Consider the following 21,393-nt stretch of genomic DNA (forward strand, 5'->3'; position numbering starts at 1 on the left):
ATCTAAATCTATCACAAAATAATTAATAATGACCCCCCCGCACACTTCTTTTGCTTTAAGGGTGTGATTCAAAACATTTAAAGGGACACTCCACTTGTTTTGACAATCGGCTTATTTTCCAGCTCCCCTAGAGTTAAACATCTGAGTTTTACCGTTTTGGAATCCATTCAGCCGATCCCACTTTTAGCATAGCTTAGCATAATTCGTTAAATTCGTAATTTCATTTTGGCATAATAATCAAGGGCTTTGCTGCCGTATCATGGGTGCAGCAAATGTATTGATATTACACAGCGCTCGAAAATAGTCCCCTTGGTAACTTTCAATAGCAGGGGACTATTTTCAGGCAGTGCGTAATATCATTGCGCCTGCTGCAGCCATGTTACAGCAGTAAAGTCCTTGATTATTACGCCAGAATGAAAGTATAGCCCTAGTCATATCGGCCTAGAAAATCGCAACTTAAAATTTTCCGTCATTTTTAGTACACGATGTAACTACACAAGAGTTACATTTTAAGTAGGAAAAATATCCAAACTCTTTGATTATTTTTGAGCGCGATGCTAATGGTCTAATGAGATTCTATGAATTATGCTAAGCTATGCTAAAAGTGGTATCGCCAGACCCAGAGATCGGCTGAATGGATTCCAAAACTGTAAAACTCAACTGTTTAAAGGAGTAGTCCACTTTAAAGTTGGGGTCCATTGACTTTTTATAGTAGGAAAAAAAATACTATGGTAAGTCAATGGGCCCCATCTATAAAGTGGACTACTCCTTTAACTTTAAAATTGAAGTGTCCTTTTAAACAAGTCAAGCCACATACCCCATAATTAGCTTTCTAAAAATTAGCATTTCATTGAACATCATTATTCAGTCATCAGCACTATGTTTATACATTAACATTCATGCACACGTTTATCCAAAGCGATTTACAGTGCATTTAACCCCTTCAGACCTTTGTGCTTTATTTTAACTTGTTGATCAGCATTTTTATTGGTTTGAACCAAAAAACATGTGATGTCGCTTCCTGTAAAAGCATTTTTAATCAGTACTGTATGTGTTCACTGGGGATCGAACCCATAGATACCATCGCATCTGGACACCAGCAGGCCCTGAGGTCAATGTCCTGATGTCGCAAGAAATCTCAGAGTTTATTTGGAGAGCTTACCTCCCTGCGGTCTAAGGCTGCGTACTCTGCCTCAATATTCTCCGCGTGCGGGTCGGTGGAGAAGACCATCTGAGACTCCAGATTGAGCGCAAGCTCCTTATGGTGTTGCCTCTCTGCACAGTCACATGGGGTCTCCTTATTTTCATTCTCCGCAAACAGGTCTGCACCACGCTTCACCAGAAACTGCAGAGAAAAGAAGAATCTTAATATACAAAAGATCAAAAGATTGGAAGCTCATGTATGACATCAAGTATTAAATTACTGCTAACTGTATTATTAATCACATACACGTCGCACACCTGTGTGCGATAGGTGCGTAGGAGAGCAGGACTCGAAAGTCCAAAATTGATAAATAGAAAAAGAGAGGTCCAGCACACTATCCACTTGCAAAAATAGAAAGAATTTATTGCAACGATCTCTCGATCTTCTTCAGGCATCAAACATGTATTCAACTGTATTATTAAAAAAAATACTGTAGTAATTTAGTAATACAAAGTTCTTCTGCAACTTTGTGACATCACACACAAATGCATAGCCTCTTCACACAGTAATTTTGGTAAATTACCATGAATTTACCAGAATGACTTTACCAGTAAATACAACAAATGTGCTGCGCACACACGCAGTGACTTTATTCAAATGACCAGTAAACTCGGTGAGAAAGCAGAAGTTACCTCTAAACTGCCGCACGGCGAGCTCAGTGTTGTATTTGTAAACAATGGCGGGTTATGACTTCATATCCACAGTTCGTATTTTGTTGTTTTCACTTCTGTGGCAAACATTGTATAAGGTGACTTAACACATAACTGAACTGGGGAAGATTCGCAACATGCGTCTTGAACCGCAGTAATGTTTACACATTAGGCTTCACAGAGGGTGTGCTAAGGACGTATGCAATTCGGCAAATCGATGTTAAGCTGTTTTACCCAACTTTGGCGAAGAGATGTGGTCATTAACTTCAGGTGTGCTCGACTTTAACCAGCATGCATGTGAAAACGTCTATAAACAGCGCGGGGGTAAAAGTGTCATCTGTATCAAAACTTTATGATTGGCCCGAAGCTGTCAGCATGTTCTGATGTCGCCTGTACTAAATGCCGCTAATCGGTAAATTCACAGGTAGCGCTTACCAGTAAATTATTGGCAATCTTACAACCTCTCTTACTGGTAAATTGGCAGCACTGCTTTACCAGAAAAGTTCTGTTCATACGTTATCTGTTAACTGCAATTTACCTGCAACTGCAACTGTATGTGTGAAAGAGACTGATGACTCAACTACTCACCTACTCAGCGACACATCCTTGGCCCACCCACCACATTTTGTCTTATTCTGCTGAAGGCATGAACATGCGAACCTGCATCACTTTACAGCTGATATTTAACTGACCTATACTTAGTTAAGGAAATTTAAACATGTGCTGTTACTAACTGGAAAATCAATGTCTCGCCATAATTTCCCACAGGATCCTAGTGTTAGGTGTCTGATCATGTCATTGTGTAATTGTTTGTTGAGCACATTTCAGCATTGATTGTTTAGTAAAACAGCCACAATATTTACAAAAGGCTTTGCAATGAAGCTGTCAATGAAAGATGGGTCAATGCCAACTATTATTTGGGACTAGACAGCAAACTTGCAACCAGCATGTATCCAATTTCAAATGCTTTATCGGTTAATAAACCGTTTGATTTTTGCAGATATCTAGGCGAGGGTAAACAGCAGGATTCATATTTAAAGACAGCTTTAAAAATACATCTGATTTGTGTACATAATCATGACAGACCAAAAAAAGCTAACATAAAAATTCCCGAAATTCCAGTTCGTTTCAATTCAAGCAAAGAGCTCAGTTCCAGGAGGCTGCACAACAGGAAAAATTTTACATACACGTTTTGGGAAACAATATTCTTTGAATGAATATCCGAGGGTTATGCACACAGATGGTTTAACTTTTGTATCTTGTAACCACCTCAACATTTATAGTCAAAACACACACACGTCACTTTCAAGATGTTCCAGATGCATTTTTTTCTTCATCTCCAAAGAAGACCAAATTTAAAATGAAGTGCATGAGCCTGTACCTCCACACACGTCTTCATCCCTGAGGCAGCAGAATAGTGCAGCGGCGTGTTTTTCTTGTTATCACTGGCGCAGATGTCCGCACTTTCGTATTCGCCGTGGTCCAGTTTGGCGCCGGTCCATTTCAGGATCATCTGTAGGCACTCAGCCCGCCTGCGCTCATCTTCATAGGGCCGGGCCAGGCGTGGCTGCAGCGCCCCCTCTGACAGCAGGATGTGAGGCCCCATGCACAAAACATGCAGCGCCGTCTCATTGTGCAAGTTACGCTTGTTAGGGTTCCCATCCTTGCTGAAGAGAAAGGACCTGTGTGTGAGAAAAATTACATGGTGAAACATCCAGCAACCTGCTGTTAGTCAAAATTAAAGTCACAAAATGATATACACTGTGAGATTAAATCAAATGTGGGTGTAGTCTCACACCTGAATGAGAGTTCGCTTAAACGGCACTTAAAAGGTTATTTGGCTTTCGGTAAGTATGATGCAATAGCATGTGACAGCAGTGGAAAAAGTGATTTCAGACAAAGAGCAAATTATTATATTCTGATTACGAAGAAAAGGAGTACTTGGAAAAATGTGATCTGTTACGATTACTATAAAAAGTAGCGGATGTAAAAAGCGGATTTTTACTACACCTACCTCAGATAAATGAATGTTTTATCCTTTACCAAACAACTACAAAGTCAATGACTCAGACCCAGTATCATTAAAATCTTCAGTTCAAAAACCATTTGCAGTTACAACAGCTGTTTAAAATAACTCCTAATGCTTTGTCCCAAAACTTCAGACCTCATCACAACCATAAGTTTCACACTGGGCATGAAGAACAGCAGAACATCTTTTGTATGTAATGTCTAATGCTTCAACTGAATAATCTCATATTTGGGCATTTATAAAACACTGTCTAAAGCCTGATAGATACAAACTGTAACATCAGATTCAATAGATATTTACCAATGTTTCCTGCATAACTAGGCTATATTTAAACCTACAGTATCACAGTATGAAAACTTGTATTTTACCCAAATTTTGAAATTGCAGTTTGAATTAAAATGCAACCCCTAGAAAATGAGTCTTTAGGGTCCGTGGTGGTATTACTGGGTCCTTCAAATATTGCTTGAACTGCAATAATAGGTTATAATAATAAAAAATTTAAACTTGGTTAAAATGAACAGAATAATGTTCCCACTAAATAAACTTTATTCAGTTTAATTAAAATGTTATGTATTATGCTAAAAACTAACATATTTCTTCAAAAAAATTGTCATATCTGTTTGCTTTCATTTAAGGGTCATTGTAGCTGATGATTATAATGATGGTTCAATACCATATCCCGCGAAACCGTGAAAACCATGATAGTTTCCAAGACAATTATCATACTGTGAAAATCTCATACCGTTACAACCCTAGTCCCTGCTCCTGTCTTATCCATTAACTCTTTCGCCGCCATTGACAAAATATCTCGTCAATTAAGAGAAAACGCTTCCCCACCAATGACGAGATTTTCCGGCTTTCCGCAATACCACTATTATCCACCAGGTGGTGGAACTTATACAACCAGGAAGTAGCGCCTCACTTGAAAGAGAAAGAACTCAATGTATGTTTTAAAGATCGCTCTGCATCTGATCTCTATGAAAAGTCCTTCGCAAAAATTTTATTATTTCAGCTTTTTGCTCAAAATTGGGTGTTTTTGAAGAAACCTACCCATGTTTGAGAGGTGATTACAAGAGAACTAATGAAGGTAGGATGAAACATTTTTTTTTTTTTTTGAAAGCAGAGGGTCTGTTCTTTCATCTGATATATTGTTTGTTTATATATTTAAAGAAGAACATTTTCTGGAAGGCATTAAACTTTTGTGCAAATCATGTAAAATGCTGGCGCTGGCTGGCAACTTTTTTTTAAAACGCTGGCGGGGAAAGAGTTAAGGGGTCCTTGTCCTGAAAAAGGTTGAAGATCTAGAACAGAGGTAGCCAAACTAGGGCCCACAGGCCAAATGTGGCCCCCCAGGCACTTCAATCCGGCCCGCAAAGCAGTTTATAATTATATTAAACATATTATGATTTTGGTCCAGAATGACTTATTTGATGCAATACCATCAACGTCCAAAAGATGTCGCTAGCGTTGAAAAACTTGAAAATGAGCGCACCGGGGGCAACAAAACAGAAAAATAAACACTGAATGTTGCATGTTTAAAACAGAATGGACAGCATAATACTTCACAAATATCAGAGAGAAGCCAGTGTGTTATTTGCAAAGAAGTATTGCCATTTTTAAAGACCAAAATTGCTTACAAAATCGTCTATTTTTAACATAATGGTGATATGGAATAATTATCTAGCAAAGCACATGAAAGGATTTGCCCTTAAGAAAATGAAGCAGTAACTACATGAAGCATATTTTTTACCACAAATTTACTATGGTATCACAATGTTACTTTATTTGTAGTAAAACTGTGGTAATACAAATGGGAATTAATCCAGTAAAAATGATTACTACACTAATAAAATAGAGCTGTGCAAAATAAATAAAATCGCCTGCGATTCTCAGTAAAGCCGATTCGGTGATTAGTAGTAAATTGCCATCACCTGCTTTCAGATGTGGCGGCATTTACTATACAGAGCCGTATTTCACCAAGAAGCTAGGCAAAATCCCGTTCATAATCGAAGATGATTTTTTTCACCAGCTCTATATCTATAATAAAACCATAATTACTCTTCCTTATGGTGATAACTAAAAAAAATGTATCATAATCTTACTATGCTAAATATTTTACTCAGGCTGTAATACTATGATGTTTTTTTTTCAGAACTGTATATATAACTGCATGTATCCACAGAAGTAGAGATTTTTTATATGAGAGTAAAGAAAAGTGTTTCAAATTATGTACAGTATAATCGAGTGTGAAATTGGAATAAATAAAGCTACATTTATCGTTCATAATATGCGGCCCTTCACCTTGATCTCAAAACCGATGTGGCCCCAGACTCGAGTACAACCCCTGCTCTAGAACAAAAAAAAGATGTTGTTCCTTAAATCTCTCTCTGTGTGACCCTATTTGTGAAAACCAAGCTAAAGTCATTTCCTGTGATTACAATTTACTACATAAAAATCATCCTACATAATGAAAAGAACATTGTGTGAAAATATAACCTTGATATCTTTAATATTGACTGAGTAAGATCAAGATTGAAATTAATGTGAAATCAATAACTGAAATCAAATTTTGATGCTCATAATTACATTGAGACTTTAGCCTGAATTTCACAGTCAGGGTCACATTTAGTTATAGACCCAATTATATGATAGCATGTGTAAAATTGAAGGCAAAACAATGCAATTCTGAGAAAAACACACTGATGTTTCTATTTGTTACAAGCAATGACAATGAGAGATATGTAAGGTCTAAGCAGAACAGCAAAATACAGAATTTCACCAAAGCTGGTATGTTTTACCTGAGTATGCGTGTCATGGCATGTCTGGCAGCGTAATGGAGCGGGGTGTTGTGTTGGTAAGGTTCCCCATATGAGGTGTTGGGGTCTAGTGACTCTTTGAACTGAGGGTTGCCCTCGTACAGCTGATAAGCCAAAACCTCATCTCCACCGATCAGTGCCTTGCGGAACTTTGTGGCCGTGTTCCCCATCTCTCCGTTCCCAGCACTTCCAACCGCTCAGACCTCTTCAGCCTGTGGGCCTGCAGACAGCCAACATGATGCGGTTCCTGGAAACATCAATAAAGCAAAGAATGCAATGCATCCACCATAGCCTTATCATCAGATGGCGGTCAAGTCATGCTTGCTACATTATAAAAAGCAGTCAACACTTGAAAACGTGAAACACCAGTCGAAAATATTTATATTCATTCCTGTAAAAGTCTGCATTGAACATATCTATTATTATTTAGGAGGCAAACTGACTCCTCACCAAAGCCAAACAACATTAACTAAACAAAGTCACATGCACAGCCACATGACAGGAGCAGATGCTAAACATGTCCCACTTCACATGTGTGCCCTTTAGAAAGCCTGCAAGAGAGCGGCCACCTCCGAGAGCAGATCTGAGGCCAGCGTGTCCACATAAATCCTGCTCAACCTCCTCAAGAGATAAACTAAAACTGGTCTTGGATCAGAGGCAAGTGGCGAATACACTGACTCATTCTCAACAGGAGGTTGTGAGGAAAGAAACACAGACTTCCTCCAGGAACAACAGGGGCTTCCGGCTCCCTCCGCCAACTGCTGTCCACCTACTGAGAGCGGGTTCTGTCGAAGGGCAGGTTACAGCAGGGCAAAAGTTATGCCCCCACAAATGCCATCTGTCAACATGGACACCTGAGGTGTCAGCTGGGTTCGTATGTACACCGCCATTACGGTTGCATAATCTCAACATGGACAGGCATAGATTCGACCAAAACAACAGCAAGCATCACTACATTTCGTTATATACAGATATAGGTAAAACCCGAACCGTCTGGCCTAGTTTCATGGCCAGGTTGTCTAGGGTTGGTTTATAGAGGAACTTAAGTGAACTACATTTCAAGAAGGGATGGCGCAATGTTATAAGCAGGTCGGATGAAAAACATCAAACATAGTTAAATAAATCAGGAGGCAAAATGCTTGTCTAAGCTTAAACACAAACACAAGACATTATTTTATGCAGTTTCGCAAGGCATTTTAATGCGCTTGTCAAGTCTACCCTTACAAAAATACATTGCCATGGTAACCGCAGCTTCTGCAATAATGCCATAGTTACTACAGATCTTGGTACCACAGTATAGCTCTGGGTCTGACAATAACTTCATGAATACACTGAAGAAAATGACACAGTATACAAAGTTTAAGCTGCTCTAGTAAGGTTATCTCTTGTTAATTCATTACAAATTCAGTACATGGGTAATATTAACTATAGTAGCTGTGGTATTTTGAAGTGGAAGCTGTGGTTACCATGGTAATATTTCCAAAGGGTAATGAGATGAGTTAACGTTTAATTTCTCCCGTTTAAGAGTGAAATCATCGGCATGCAGGAAGTCAGCAGTTGTGTGTTGTGTTTTGTTGTGTGTGTGTATGTGTGTGTGTGTTGTTCCAGATTCTCTGCGCTGTTTATAGCCAAACGTCGATTTCCTAGAAGGGGCTGGGCGATGTGTTTACAGCCTCTGCCATTAAAATACACAAAAATCATAACTAGAGTGTACTTTCATCTACTGCAAACGTCTGTATGCATTGTGTGTTATTCACAGAGACAAAAATAGTCATCGGGGTGTGTTTTCCAGCTGGCCACTGTTTTTAATAGCTGGTTGGTTTTATACTCCACGCGATCCTCGCTGCGCAGAAAGGCCAATCCGCTGCTTCCGATAATAAAATCAATACACCTGTCTGATTGATACAGTTCTTTCATGTGCTGTTTATTCATAATATCAATCTCAACGGAGTTAGCTTGGCAACTTATCAATAAAAACCCAAATTTTGCAACAAAGACCGAGAAAGAGATGCTTTATAGACACAGCTGTCATAGATAAACACTATTTAATCGCTGTCAACCCGACGTGTTGTTGTTATGAGGTGTAAATTTCTTCAAAAAGGCTGCATATTGTAACAAACAAATCATTTCAACGATCCACCGCGACAAACCCAAAAAACCCACTTACCCAGATGTCACAACGATGGCAGTCTTTTTCTTCTCTTTCTGACGGTGAATAATTAAGCGGTTGTCTGATGAAACTGTGTTGACTCTAAATACAAAAAAATCTGCCTCTCGCCTTTGTTGTGAACGCTCCTCAGCCGCTGTGTGAAGCATACGTCAATCACGCCGTTTCTTTGGCTGTGGATTTCATATTTCAAAATAAAAGCCCCATCAGTTTCGCTTCAAAACTGTACCAATAATCACCGTAGGCTAGAGCTAGGCCCTGATTTTGAGTGTGACTTTTCGTTTATTATTTACCCTTTGTTAAGTCAGTTAAACGTTTAGACTTTAACAGCTGCTTGATTTAAACAAGTTAGCTACAGAAAATGTATTTAAATATTTTGTTGATTGGTCAGAAATGTTACCCCCAAATTTATGTGGTTATCAATATCAATGGCCTCATTGCCAAATGAATCAGTTGATGCCACAGTTAAACGTTTTGTAGTGTTTTTTAATATAGAAAAAAATCACCTTCTTTTAATTTCAGGAAGTATACAGTTTTATATTTGTATAAACATTTAACATTGTGTTAGAGTAAAAAAAAAAAACTACTATACTAATCAGATTAAAATAAAGTTACAAAACTTTCACAATATTTTTCTCTTTCAAAATTAAAGCCATAGATTAATTATGAGATTTAGCTGTTTGCATACGACTCCTTGTGTAACTTAGCCTATATAGCTTTTTTTACCAAGCTAAAGTTAAGGGGGTGCTTAGCCTACTGGGTAAAAACAAGATAGTACTAAATACAGCACATGAGTTTTATGCAGATCAAAGACATTGTTTCAATACACAAATATAACACCAGGGGGCAGTGTTGAAGGGAAATTGAGTGAATTAATTATTTGCACTTCTACATTTCTGCAATTTATTGACTACCCTTATACTGTGGACCACCAAATGAAAATTGACCACATACAGTATATAATATGATGATGTTGACATAGACCTGAGATAGAGCACAGTATCAGATCTTTAATGTCTAACAATGCTCAATGTGTCAGAATAACATATAGCTTCTGTGGATATACATTGCCTGGTCTAATGCATTACAATAAAGTAGAAAACATTAGAAAACTTTTGTTTATCTTAAACCTACATTAAGCTCTGTGTTTTTTTATAGTGAATTCCCTCAAAATTTTAAGCACATGGAAAAAAATCCATGAATGTCTTAAAATGTGTCCCTTATAAGTAAGGTCTAGAATACAATGGGCCATTGAGAAAAAATGTGATAGGGCTTCACCCTTTCTAAATCAAATCCATCTCATGACCCTAAAGCCTACTGCATTTGTTAAATTGGGGCATTCACGGAAACTGTGTTCGTACAGCACAAAAAGTTACATTATATGTTTATAAGTCTTTATTCTGCTAAGAAAAGTCTAACACCTTATCTGCTTCTTTTTTAGCAAACATCCAAGCAGAGTTTATTAACCGTATTGCTTACAGTGTAGAATCCTCTTCATACACCACATGCTTTAATATACAATGCATTGTAATAGCAAGATTAGGGTCACAAAGGAGGAATGCAGAAGATTGTAATGAGCTCTTGGTCAGTCACTCAGCTCTCTTAGTTTCACTCCAGCAGCTAAAGTAATGTTTATCCGGAAAGTATTGAGGTTACAGGAACCATTATGAACTGGATTATTGAGGATTAATACATCACATGCTTACTGGACAGTGGTCGAACAATATCTTTTTATTATGGCTGTATTAAATGCTATAGGCATTTTGCTATGTTGAGTTGTAAAGACAGGAATCTAAACTTTATTTATTTATTTGCAAAAAGAAACAAAACCATGTATTATTTATTTTCTCCTTATGTCCTAAACATCCAGGCACTTAGCTGCATACTTGCAACTTCTTAATCAATGTGAGGTGCAGGGGTTCAGTGTTTTCTTATCAGACGACTGGCTTATTAAATTGTCAAGCTCGCTTTGCAAATTCAAATACTTTAATATTTATTATTTATACTTATTTTACATTCATATTCATACTGTACTTACTTCACTTACTGTACATGTTTGGTTCTCATGTGGAAAATTATTAATAAAATAAAAATAATACCAACGTTACATTGTAATATTTATTTTGTATTTTTTTATTGTACTTATAAACCATTTTTTCTTGCAACAAAACAAATTCAGTTGGACACTGAATTAAAGAGGCAGTAAAGTTAAACCATATTAAAATCAGGAGTTCAGGCAGTCATTCATCCCTCTCATAAGTCCTGATAGCGACCACATCATTCATGGTACATGTCTGTAGAGATTAATGGGTGAATGGAAGAAAAGGAGAGGAAAGAGTAGCGACACTTAACTCTTAACAGGTTAAAAAACATAGTTTTCAAACAAAATGCAATAATGTTAAAAAAAAGGAAAATAATATTTATTGCAGATGATACATTTGAACACATACCACTATCAGTTTTGAGTCTTTAATCTCTCTTTCGATTGTTGTGGTATTGCCCTCCCAGGTCTGTTTTTGAATAAGTTTATCATCCACAAGGCTCATTGTATTCTGAAAAGAGGACATTGCGATGAATGACAGAAAAAAAGCAAAAATTAAAATGAAAAAAGCCCCTACCTTCGCTTTCTTGCCGCCTGCTGTTGCCTCATCAAATTCTTCATCTAATTTGAATTTGAGTTCAAAGGTCTTAAATGAAGTAACAGCTTTCATGAAGATGAAACCCTGCTCATCCACAACAAATGTCACGTTGGGTTTTGCAAGGCTTGCTATTTGCCGGAAAGCAAAACCAGCACCTGTTTACACATGCATATATTGCTTAAACAAAGACACTGAGATACATTGCAACAGTTATATGATCATTTTAGTATGTAAAAAAAGAAATGTAATAAAATAATTGAATCCTGCATGGTCTGTTCAGTCTTACCTACAGCCTTTAAGTATTCATCAAAGTTCTCACTTGAAGTCATTTTCCATTTCCCAACAAATTGCTCAACCATAGTTACGCAATACTATTGAAAACAAGAAATAATTGGATTATTATAATATAAGAACTTCTTGTTCTTACTATATCTTAAGTGTGGTAAAGGTACAGACCAGAACAGAAGTTAATTTAAAGAGTGCAGGAATAAGTGTCACCATTCCTGACCAATCATTGACATCTGATGTGAGACAAAAAACATTGATTGGTTAAGAAGAGATCTTGGAAGGGGAGTGCCTAGTAGAGGAATATTTGAACCTTATCTATTCACGTACTTTAATGTGAATAGATAAGGTAAAATATTGATTATATGTGCTTTATTAAATTATTATACTAAATACTTGACATAATTCTTGTTTGGTAAAATGAACACAATGAAACAAGTATTTGGTGACACCAAAAACAACAAAAGTTGAATCTTGTTAAAGACTTTGTTCTTGGTTAATTTTGATGGACTTAGATATTATTTAAATTATGTCTGTTTGTATTCATTTATATAATTTCTCTGCAGAATGGAAACACTACTGACCATTAATAATAATATTCCAAATAATACAATTTGATATCCAATCTAAATCATTTTGTTTACATGCATTATGTATAAGAGGTCCTGCCCCTACTATTAAACATGCAAATATAAGCAACAGTAATTTGTGTATAGTTAGTTAGTGGAAAAAAACAAATAACTATAGTACTTAAAATACTCTGGTCTTTCAAGGACAAATACAAAACATCTAATCCTCTTTGTTCCCTTGTCAACCATAATAAGAAAAAAATGTGGATCAGTGGGTTTATATTTTTAATAGCAGGGCAATAAATGAAATTAAATTCAAATGAAGGCTACTTTATTGCCCCCTGAAGAAAGATTGTTTTTATCCAAATATGCCACACACAAACATGTCATACAAATATATTTAGAGATAAAACCTTAGATGAATTAGATAAGGGAATACCATATCACAAGAAAAACATATTATTAAAAAAATAAATAAATTAATTAATTAATAGAATATTAGCTCTCATTTCCAGGAATTTTGTTATTGAACGTTGTAGAACTTGATGCATTTATAGTGCGGGTGTTTTCACATGAAGCAGAAACAATTAAGGCATATATTTATATTTGTTATCTAAGCACTGAAGTCCAGTCTCTTACAAACCACGAATCATACATTTGAACAAATGTGACTCTTTAGGATTAAAACATAGTGAAGTGCATATGATTTGCAGAGCTTGTGTGTGTCTGCCTATACTCCAGATTATTTTCGATGTCAAGTTAATTTACTTTCCTCACAAACACTTTGCATTGCGGCAGTAGAAAATAGCTCAGACTACAGAGATCCCAATGGTGCATTTTATAATGAAGTGTTAAATTGCAGGTGGAAATAGGGAAGGAAATAAACCACAGTGGGAGCACAAAGATAACAAAGACGTCTGTGAGTGCAAAGATTTGCTCTCATTGCACAAAGAGTCTCAGGAGGGAGCAGAGGAAAAAATGAGCAATAACAGGGTTCTTGCATAGGAATGATTAGGTATTTTCCTCTATTATTTAAAATTATTATTTTTTCCCTTAAAACTGTATTGGAGGCCCCAAACTCAGTGACATGGTCAGAAATCACATCTGCTGAAGTTCGCAGTTGTAAAACGTGTGAGAGACTCTTAAAGGAAATCTGTTTTTATAAATTATGGCATGCAAATGTTGCCATATAATTTTAATTAAAGGAAAAAGGTACTATTAAAATGGATCGATAACTGGAAAACAAAATTATTTAGTGACCTCAAATGTTAAATTTCAAATAAAATTTGATTTTAAAAACTACAAACTCTACTGTTATGGCGTATAATTTTATGTTAGACATTTCACATTTTATATAGTAATTTTAACAAAGTCCTCATATTTATCCAAACATATAAACGTTTAAATCTATATAATAATAAATCTAATAAATAATAAATGTTATCTCTTCTAGATTGCTCATGTTAAACCACTGGGGGCTTGAAAATAATATTACCATGCAAAGCATATTAAAACATTCCCCAATCCCATGTGATAATATAGACCCATCCTGTTTTATATACCTTTGAGAACTGAAGCTTTATTGTATTAATTTCTTCACTCCATGCTCATAAGTGAAACTGCAAGAGGAGATTTTATTGGGTGACTCAATAATAATTTTTGTTTATTTTAGATCTTAGCTCTTATAAGAAAACATTGTCCCACTTTAAGTTTAGCATAGATCTGAGAAATTAAGCTGTGAGAAAAAGATTCAAATATAAAGATTCTCCAGATGCTCCATGATGCAGATGGCAACTATTAGACTTATAAAAGACCATTGCTTTTAAAATAACCATCTGTTTTGTTCAGTCTCATCTTGCTGGCTACTTGACAACATGTGGGCTTCAGACACTGGATCACAAAGACCACTGTAAATGGACTGCTGTGTATCCATTTTTCTTTTTGCACATTTATTTTAAATTATAGGCCCTAAGAGAGATTTTAAATCAAAAACTCATTTTCACAAAAAAAACCTTTGCAGAATTACGACTTTCTGCCATCTTGTGGTAAAAAGTAAGACATCACTTTGTTTCACATCAAATTTTCCTTTTTTTTTTTGTAATTTGTGTAATAATAACACAAGCATATGTGTGACCAATCTGAAATACTTAAAAGCATTCTTAAATGCCAATAATTAAAGATATAATTAATGCTATTGTTTAAAGATTTTACGCTTACAAGGTATACATTTTATTTATCAGAATATGTGTTCATTGGGTCCAAACCTGCTAATGCAATGCTCTACCACTAAGCTTAAATAGATAAATACCATAATTATTTAGATTATTGCATCAGTTTAAAAAGTTTGCTAGTTATGCAGCAGTTTGTCAGTAACTTCATGTAGATTAATATTTATTAAATTTATTGACCTACAGTTTGTTCAAACAAAAATGTATATTAAACATTAACAAGTTTTTGTCTTTACAGAAAAAAATTATAAAAAGCAGCCTTATGCAAAGCATTTTGGGAACCAGAAATTCTCATAAACCTTTTTTAGTTTTTTTTCCTGAATTTGGTTACCAAAATGCTTTGCATAATGCAAAGCATTTGTATAGTTATTTTTCCTTGGTAATGTTTAATGTTCATTTATCTTTAAACAAAGTATCTTTATTGTATTCATTTCTTTTAAGTATAACTGATTGAACCTTAATTTGACATAAATGAAAGGCACATATTCAAAAATGGTTGAAAATGTATGTTTATAACGGTTTTGAAAATAAGTTATATTGAAATCCCAGCTGATTTCTCCTTACTCCTTCTGAGGTTATCTGATTTACATGCTTATCTCTCACTGCATCATATCAATGTTCAGCCATAGCTGTGAAACCATTCTGTCTAAAACCAAATGCACTGAAATGTATTCTGTTTCTATTGTTTTTATAGCAAGCAATTTACTTGATGATAAAAGGTTAACTGCCATCTGATGATTGATGTGCAGCAACACTTCATATAAAGGCAAATAAAGGATCATGCCATTGTTCACAGAACCCCAAACCTTTATTTTCACCAAAGTTTGCACACACAGAAATGAGAGTGGGGAAAAAAGACAATTTGGCAGCCGAGGACGCGTCTAGCATTTATAGAGGAAACAGTGATTTAAGGGAAAATATACAGTTTAACCATTCAGTGCATATTGTGCATATGCATTATCTTCCGGAAAGCACACAAATGCTCGGTCAACCTAACATGGACACACACACTTACACTCACTCATTCAATCTGACTGAAATAAATAACATAAAAATTTGTCACACGTCAAAGGCTGTAGTCGGGAGTATAGGAGGATACATTCAGCTGGTAAAGATGTTACCTATTTTATCAAGCTAAACAGATGACAAAACATTCGAGGAGGTTAACTCCCTTATACACACCGCGGTACTAATAATGACGCCTTCTACTGCTAGCGAGAGATGACAAACAACAGCCTTATATGTGCCAAATCGATGTGCGGATATTTTGCTCATAAGGAGCAATAATTGAGAAAAAAAATATATATATATACGTAGGACCTGGCCGGTTCTCTTTTCTTTATCAGTCATAATGCAGGCTGTGTCAAGCTGTCCGATCCAGAGAGTCCAGAAGGGGCGCAGTGCTTCCAAACGTCAGCCAGTGAAAATAGGTTTGCAGACGTCAACATGCACATGTTCATAACATTTCAAGAAAGTGATATTTATTTTTACAGAGAATATCAAAACAAAAGCTCAAACACATACTTTCAGAGAGATTTAGTTTACCAGTGAGACACTATTAACATCTTTTATTTGTTTCTGCACTCAAGCTATTTGTTCAGAAAAAAGCCTGTCTTGATCATGCTGTATATAAACCGAAGTGCACTATATATCAATGAGTCTGGATATGGTGGCGGGTTTGTATTTAAAAGATAAACCTATGTTGACCTGGGGCCTGAGCACTGAAGCTTTTTGCATTCTTCACAATTACACCAAACTTTACATCATTTAACACTGCAAACGTAAGCAAGCAGCTTACTCACGACACCGAAACCTTTCACATGATCAAACCAGATGTGCCTGAACCAAAGAACTGACAAATGATATTGAACATAATTGACATTGTATCGTCGTTTGATTTATCATCATTCAGATAGATAGATAGATAGATAGATAGATAGATAGATAGATAGATAGATAGATAGATAGATAGATAGATAGATAGATAGATAGATAGATAGATAGATAGATAGATAGATAGATAGATAAAAAAGATGTATATACAAAATAATACTTGGGTCTTCCCTTTACTCTATGAAATCAAGCAGGACCGTTCAAACAGTATACTAGTTGTTTTGACTTTTGTTTACCGGCGTTTGTGTGTAAGTGTGCGTGAGCAGAATAGGATGATAGATTGGCTGATGAAGGATGTGAGGAGATGAAGGATCTTCACGCTTCCAGCTCTTCTCTCAGCTCCTTGTTCCTGCGGACCACTGCAGCGTGTCGCTCCTGAAGGTTCAAAAACACTCGTATCTCACACACTAATTGATAAATATTCATTTTGTGTGACCCTATCTGTGTCAGTTTTTGTGATTTTTTTTTTTTTCGTTTTCTACATAAATTTAAAGAACATTCTGTAAAAATATCTTTAATATTGCTTGAATAAGGTCATGTCAAATATTAAAGGTGCAGTGTGTAAATTTAAGTGGCATCTAGTGGTAAGGTTGCAAATTGCAACCAATGGCTCAGTCCACTGCTCACCCCTCCCTTTTGAAACACATAGAGAAGCTACGGTAGCCGCCACCGGACAAACATGCCACCGTCGGAGACAACTTAGTAAAAACACTTTGTCCGTTAAGGGCTTCTGTAGAAAGATGGCGGCACAAAATGGCGACTACCATGTAAGGGGACCCTTGGTGTATGTAGATAAAAACGTCTCATTCTAAGGTAATAAACAGATAACGGTTCATTATGAAAGGTCATTAAACACCCCTAATAATATAGTTTTGTATATTATTTTGCATTTCTGTCAATAGATCTATCATTTATTAAAATATCTTATTTTGTATTCATCAGAAAAAAGAAACCCATACAGGTTTCAACCTGTAACAACCTGGTTTTGTATATTATTTTGCATTTCTGTCAATAGATCCTTCTAAAAATTACACACTGCACCTTTAAAATCAATGTGAAATCTAACTTTGATGCTTTTAATCGATAAACGGATTATAGGCCGAGCTTGGGGGCCAGGGGGGGCACTGCCCCCCCAGACCAGAGCCAGTTATGATTTTGTCTGAGCTAATAATATTAATATATGAAAGAATATAAAATAATCTTAATATATACGAATGAGTAACTTGAGGCTAACATTGTTGTTATTAATTTAAACCATATTTAAATGGATAGTAAAGTTTTTATTTTATTTTGATGAACACTTTTTGATAAATGCTGATTGTAACCATTGACTTCCATAGTAGGAAAACAAATATTACGGAAGTATTGTGATAAATAATAAAGAAGATTTTATTTTGATAACTGATGGTACGCACGCAGTTGAGTACTTGTTTTTCCTATTATGTAAGTCAATGGGTACCACCAACTGTGTACTTACCATCATTTATTAAAATATCTTATTTTGTGGTCATCAGAAAAAAAGAAACCCATACAGGTTTAGAACAACATGAGGATGAGAAAAGGATGACATAATTTTCATTTTTGGGTGAACTATCCCTTTAAAAACCATGAAGCCTCACTCTCTTGCTAATTTCAAAGTGTTGCTATTCCCTTGTTCGCCAGTAGGTGCCCCCAACGCACAGTTACGAAGCCGCACCTATGTTATGAGACTAACCTGGACAGTACGTGTGAAAATAATATATATTAGCAATAAATGCTATTGAAAAATTGCAAATATAACTTATTGATGATATTTTGTTAAAATATTTCAAAACTAAGCCTTTTAGTCAATACTCTGTAGTTTTTTTTTGTTTGTTGCGTTCACCTTCTCGTGCAGGCGCTCCATGATGGCTGCTAGGTAAGCATCACGGTTCTCCTTGATCTGCTCCATCTTCAGGATGAGCTTTTCTTCTGCCATCTTGCTGAAGTTGCTGTTTTCCTCCATGGCTTTAAGTAGCACTTCCCTCTCGTGCTCGCGTTTCTCAGCCAGAGCTTTCAGCACTTGAGCTTCCTGGGACTGTTAAAAAGAGTCATTATATAGATCCTCCAAACATACAGGCTACATTTCATTAGGGTTAAATGGATTTTAAAGTAGCTGGCTAATTACAGTCCCTTAAGATTCTCTAAACTGGACATTTGTGCCTCACATAAAGTCCGCTCATGATTCACATACCCTCCTGCGGTCTTCAGCGGCCTCCAGTTTCTTCTGGATGTCCTCCAGCGAGACATCCCTCTTCTTTGGAGGGGTGGTGATGCTGGGGGCCACCTCGGACACTGGAGTGGGTGGTTTCAGGATCACCTCAAACGCCTGCCCCGATGCCCTTTTATTTATGGGCTTTACCTCCATATCTACGAATCGATCATAGAAGAATGACAATACTTCTAATTTTAGGAAATGTTTTTAATTAAGAGCAGTATTAGCAAAGATATTCATAAAAATCATTAACATATACATTGACTACAACTACTGTATTTCATATCTGTTATGCACGATGTAATTTACCTTCAAATTCACACACAATGTTATTGCGTGGCTGTGGGCTGAAGCAAGAGCAAATGAGGGAGAGCATGGACAGCTCCTTCATCTTCTCTTTGTAGGCTGGAAAATAAGTAAATTGGCCTCTTGTTAGTAATATAAATATACAGACTTCAGCACAAATATGCTAAATTTAACAGGGCATGGTAAAATGCCAAATCTCGGAGACTCTTTCGTGTATTCAAGTGGGGTTTATAATATCATGAGCTTGACTATCCAGTGGCTTTCTCTAAGATACTTTAACTGAATGATGAACGATTTGTCTAATGATCGACTGCCACTTTAGCTAATATTGCTCATTCCTATATGCTATAATTATCATTATCAAACTCAACTCAGAAAAAGTGGATTTATTTATATATATTTATATTATACACAGCTATATTTTAGGAAATCTGTCAATTCCAATTTCGGAAAATTTCAATTATCGGCAATTTTTTCTAATTGGATGACAGACACAATAAAGCATCTGGAATTAAACTGAGCAAATCCCTGAAAATCATAAAGTTGTCATAAAAAGTGCCACCAATGAATGCTAAAGAGAGTTCTCTACGTTCAAACAAATGGAGCTTGCAGACTCATGAAAAATGCAAGAGGAACACTAATGACACTTCCCATTTCCTGGCCTCTGTAGCGTCGTACAGATTACAAGCACATCCTCAACAGCCCATTAGCTAGAAAATTAAAACCAGACACTATTAACACTAGACAAGTTACTCCCACATGCATTAAAAACTAAAAATTATCAACCAGAATCATATGCGCAGTTTCGTCTTGACCATCTCCAAACCGGTAATTCACACGCACGCCCTTAAAAAAGGCAACAAAAGCTGTTACTGGGGCGGGTACCCTTTCGAAAAGTACCTAAAGAGTGCATATTTTTTGGTATTGGTACCAAATGTATACATATCTGTGCCTAACCTTGTAAAAGGGGACTATTTCTTATCAAGACAGAGGTATGCCAGGACCCTGTATGCAAATATTCACTAGTGTACTGTCAATAGTGCTGCAAAGGTCACCATGTGCAGCATCCCATTGCTGCAGGGCTGGCCGGCCTCCCAGTGTCCATCCGCCAGCCATCCTCTCCGATATCAACAACCAGGCCCAATGCACAGGGGCCTTGAGATCAATAAATCCTGACAGAACAGGCCCGTGACAGATTCTGACTTTACACCTTCTGCAATTTTACAGCCTACTGAATTCTGAAAAAATAATAAATCAGTTTTAAACCATGCACTTTATAGTGCCAACTGATCGGGAATCAGACGTATGGATCAGACTCCACAACAAATCTGAGGCTGGTTTCATTATGGAAAAAACAACACAACAAAAGATATAAAATTGTTTTGCATCGTGTTGTTTGTCAGCACACTATAACTAATCACTTTAAAGGTCACTAATATTAATGTTATATTTAAACAAGCCTATATGATGCTTCCATATATAAATGAATTAAGCTAGGCCTACTTGTTAAATCTAATAGCATCCTTATTAGCCTGCTCTTAATGTTTAAACAGGCTTATTTAAAAATGCACCCTAAAAGCAAATCTGTCACCTTGATAACATCTGATGACAGCATATGCCAGCATTCAGTCTTCATATCGATGGCATTCTTAACAAAATGCTTGTCTAATTTCATTAACATGTGCACATAAAGCAATAATCGCTCGTTAAACATGTCGTACGTGCTATATGAGGCTATATTTTTTAGGGCTTTTGTGGTTGTATGTGGTCAGCGTTAAGATGCCGGTTTCTTGGGTGCGGTCTTTCTGCATTATGATGCGCGGCGGTAGGAGCAGGTGCGCCATCGCCAATCATACAAAAATGTCGCTATTTGGTAGCCTATATAAGGATGCTTTTAATTTCGATTATTCGATTATTATAGATCACAATAATGGGTCTTTGTATGAGGCAGCCGATTATTTAATAACGGACTCGTGATAGTGGGACATGCGTATTTACGATAAGCTTTGGATAAAAAACACAATAAGTGAGATAAGAAACATATTAACAATGTAAATAAAATACTTGGCATACAATTAAAATATTTGTAAAAGAGATAGGCTAAATATTTGGGCACGGTCTAACGCTCATTCGCTCGGTTAACAGCCACGTTCCCCAAATGCAGCAATGGATTCAATAACGCATGTAAAGAAATGCGCAGTACTTACCGATAGCTGTTTTGGCCATTGTATCTTTTCCTAAATCTGTATTATTTTCCACAATGATGGCGTTTTGTGCCAGTGGGAGCGAATGATGCTTAAGGCACTGAGTCAGCAGAGCACAATGAGAGAGGAGAGAGAAGAGATGTGAGGAGGGAGCGGCTGAGTTATGATGC

At 36.4% G+C, this 21,393-nt stretch overlaps 3 protein-coding genes across 3 annotated transcripts in view; all 3 read right to left on the minus strand.

Moving 5' to 3' along the window:
* Window positions 1-9,023, minus strand: part of ankib1b (ankyrin repeat and IBR domain containing 1b) — a 28,775-nt gene extending 19,752 nt beyond the window's left edge. Inside the window, exons 1-4 of the mRNA XM_065261276.2 lie at window positions 8,867-9,023; window positions 6,682-6,946; window positions 3,236-3,536; window positions 1,163-1,345 (exon numbers count right to left, since the gene is read on the minus strand). Of these exons, the coding sequence (XP_065117348.1) occupies window positions 1,163-1,345; window positions 3,236-3,536; window positions 6,682-6,869 (672 nt within the window). The 5' untranslated portion in view covers window positions 6,870-6,946; window positions 8,867-9,023. The remainder of the gene's footprint in view (window positions 1-1,162; window positions 1,346-3,235; window positions 3,537-6,681; window positions 6,947-8,866) is intronic.
* Window positions 9,024-10,997: 1,974 nt separating this feature from the next.
* fabp4b (fatty acid binding protein 4b) lies at window positions 10,998-12,787 on the minus strand. Its single transcript, XM_073811638.1, has 5 exons — window positions 11,962-12,787; window positions 11,792-11,876; window positions 11,485-11,660; window positions 11,317-11,418; window positions 10,998-11,160 (listed from the first exon to the last, which is right to left on the minus strand). Exons 1-5 carry the CDS (start codon window positions 12,004-12,006, stop codon window positions 11,107-11,109), a joined length of 462 nt encoding a protein of 153 aa, XP_073667739.1. The 5' UTR covers window positions 12,007-12,787; the 3' UTR covers window positions 10,998-11,106.
* A 2,584-nt stretch (window positions 12,788-15,371) lies between these two features.
* Window positions 15,372-21,393, minus strand: stmn2a (stathmin 2a). The gene is made up of 5 exons (XM_065245978.2): window positions 21,227-21,393; window positions 19,023-19,118; window positions 18,693-18,868; window positions 18,345-18,536; window positions 15,372-16,855 (listed from the first exon to the last, which is right to left on the minus strand). The coding sequence occupies exons 1-5, from the start codon at window positions 21,243-21,245 to the stop codon at window positions 16,796-16,798; spliced, it is 543 nt and encodes a 180-aa protein (XP_065102050.1). The 5' UTR covers window positions 21,246-21,393; the 3' UTR covers window positions 15,372-16,795.

The sequence above is a fragment of the Paramisgurnus dabryanus genome, chromosome 13, assembly GCF_030506205.2.
Source record: "Paramisgurnus dabryanus chromosome 13, PD_genome_1.1, whole genome shotgun sequence".
NCBI classification, from domain to species: Eukaryota; Metazoa; Chordata; class Actinopteri; order Cypriniformes; family Cobitidae; genus Paramisgurnus; species Paramisgurnus dabryanus.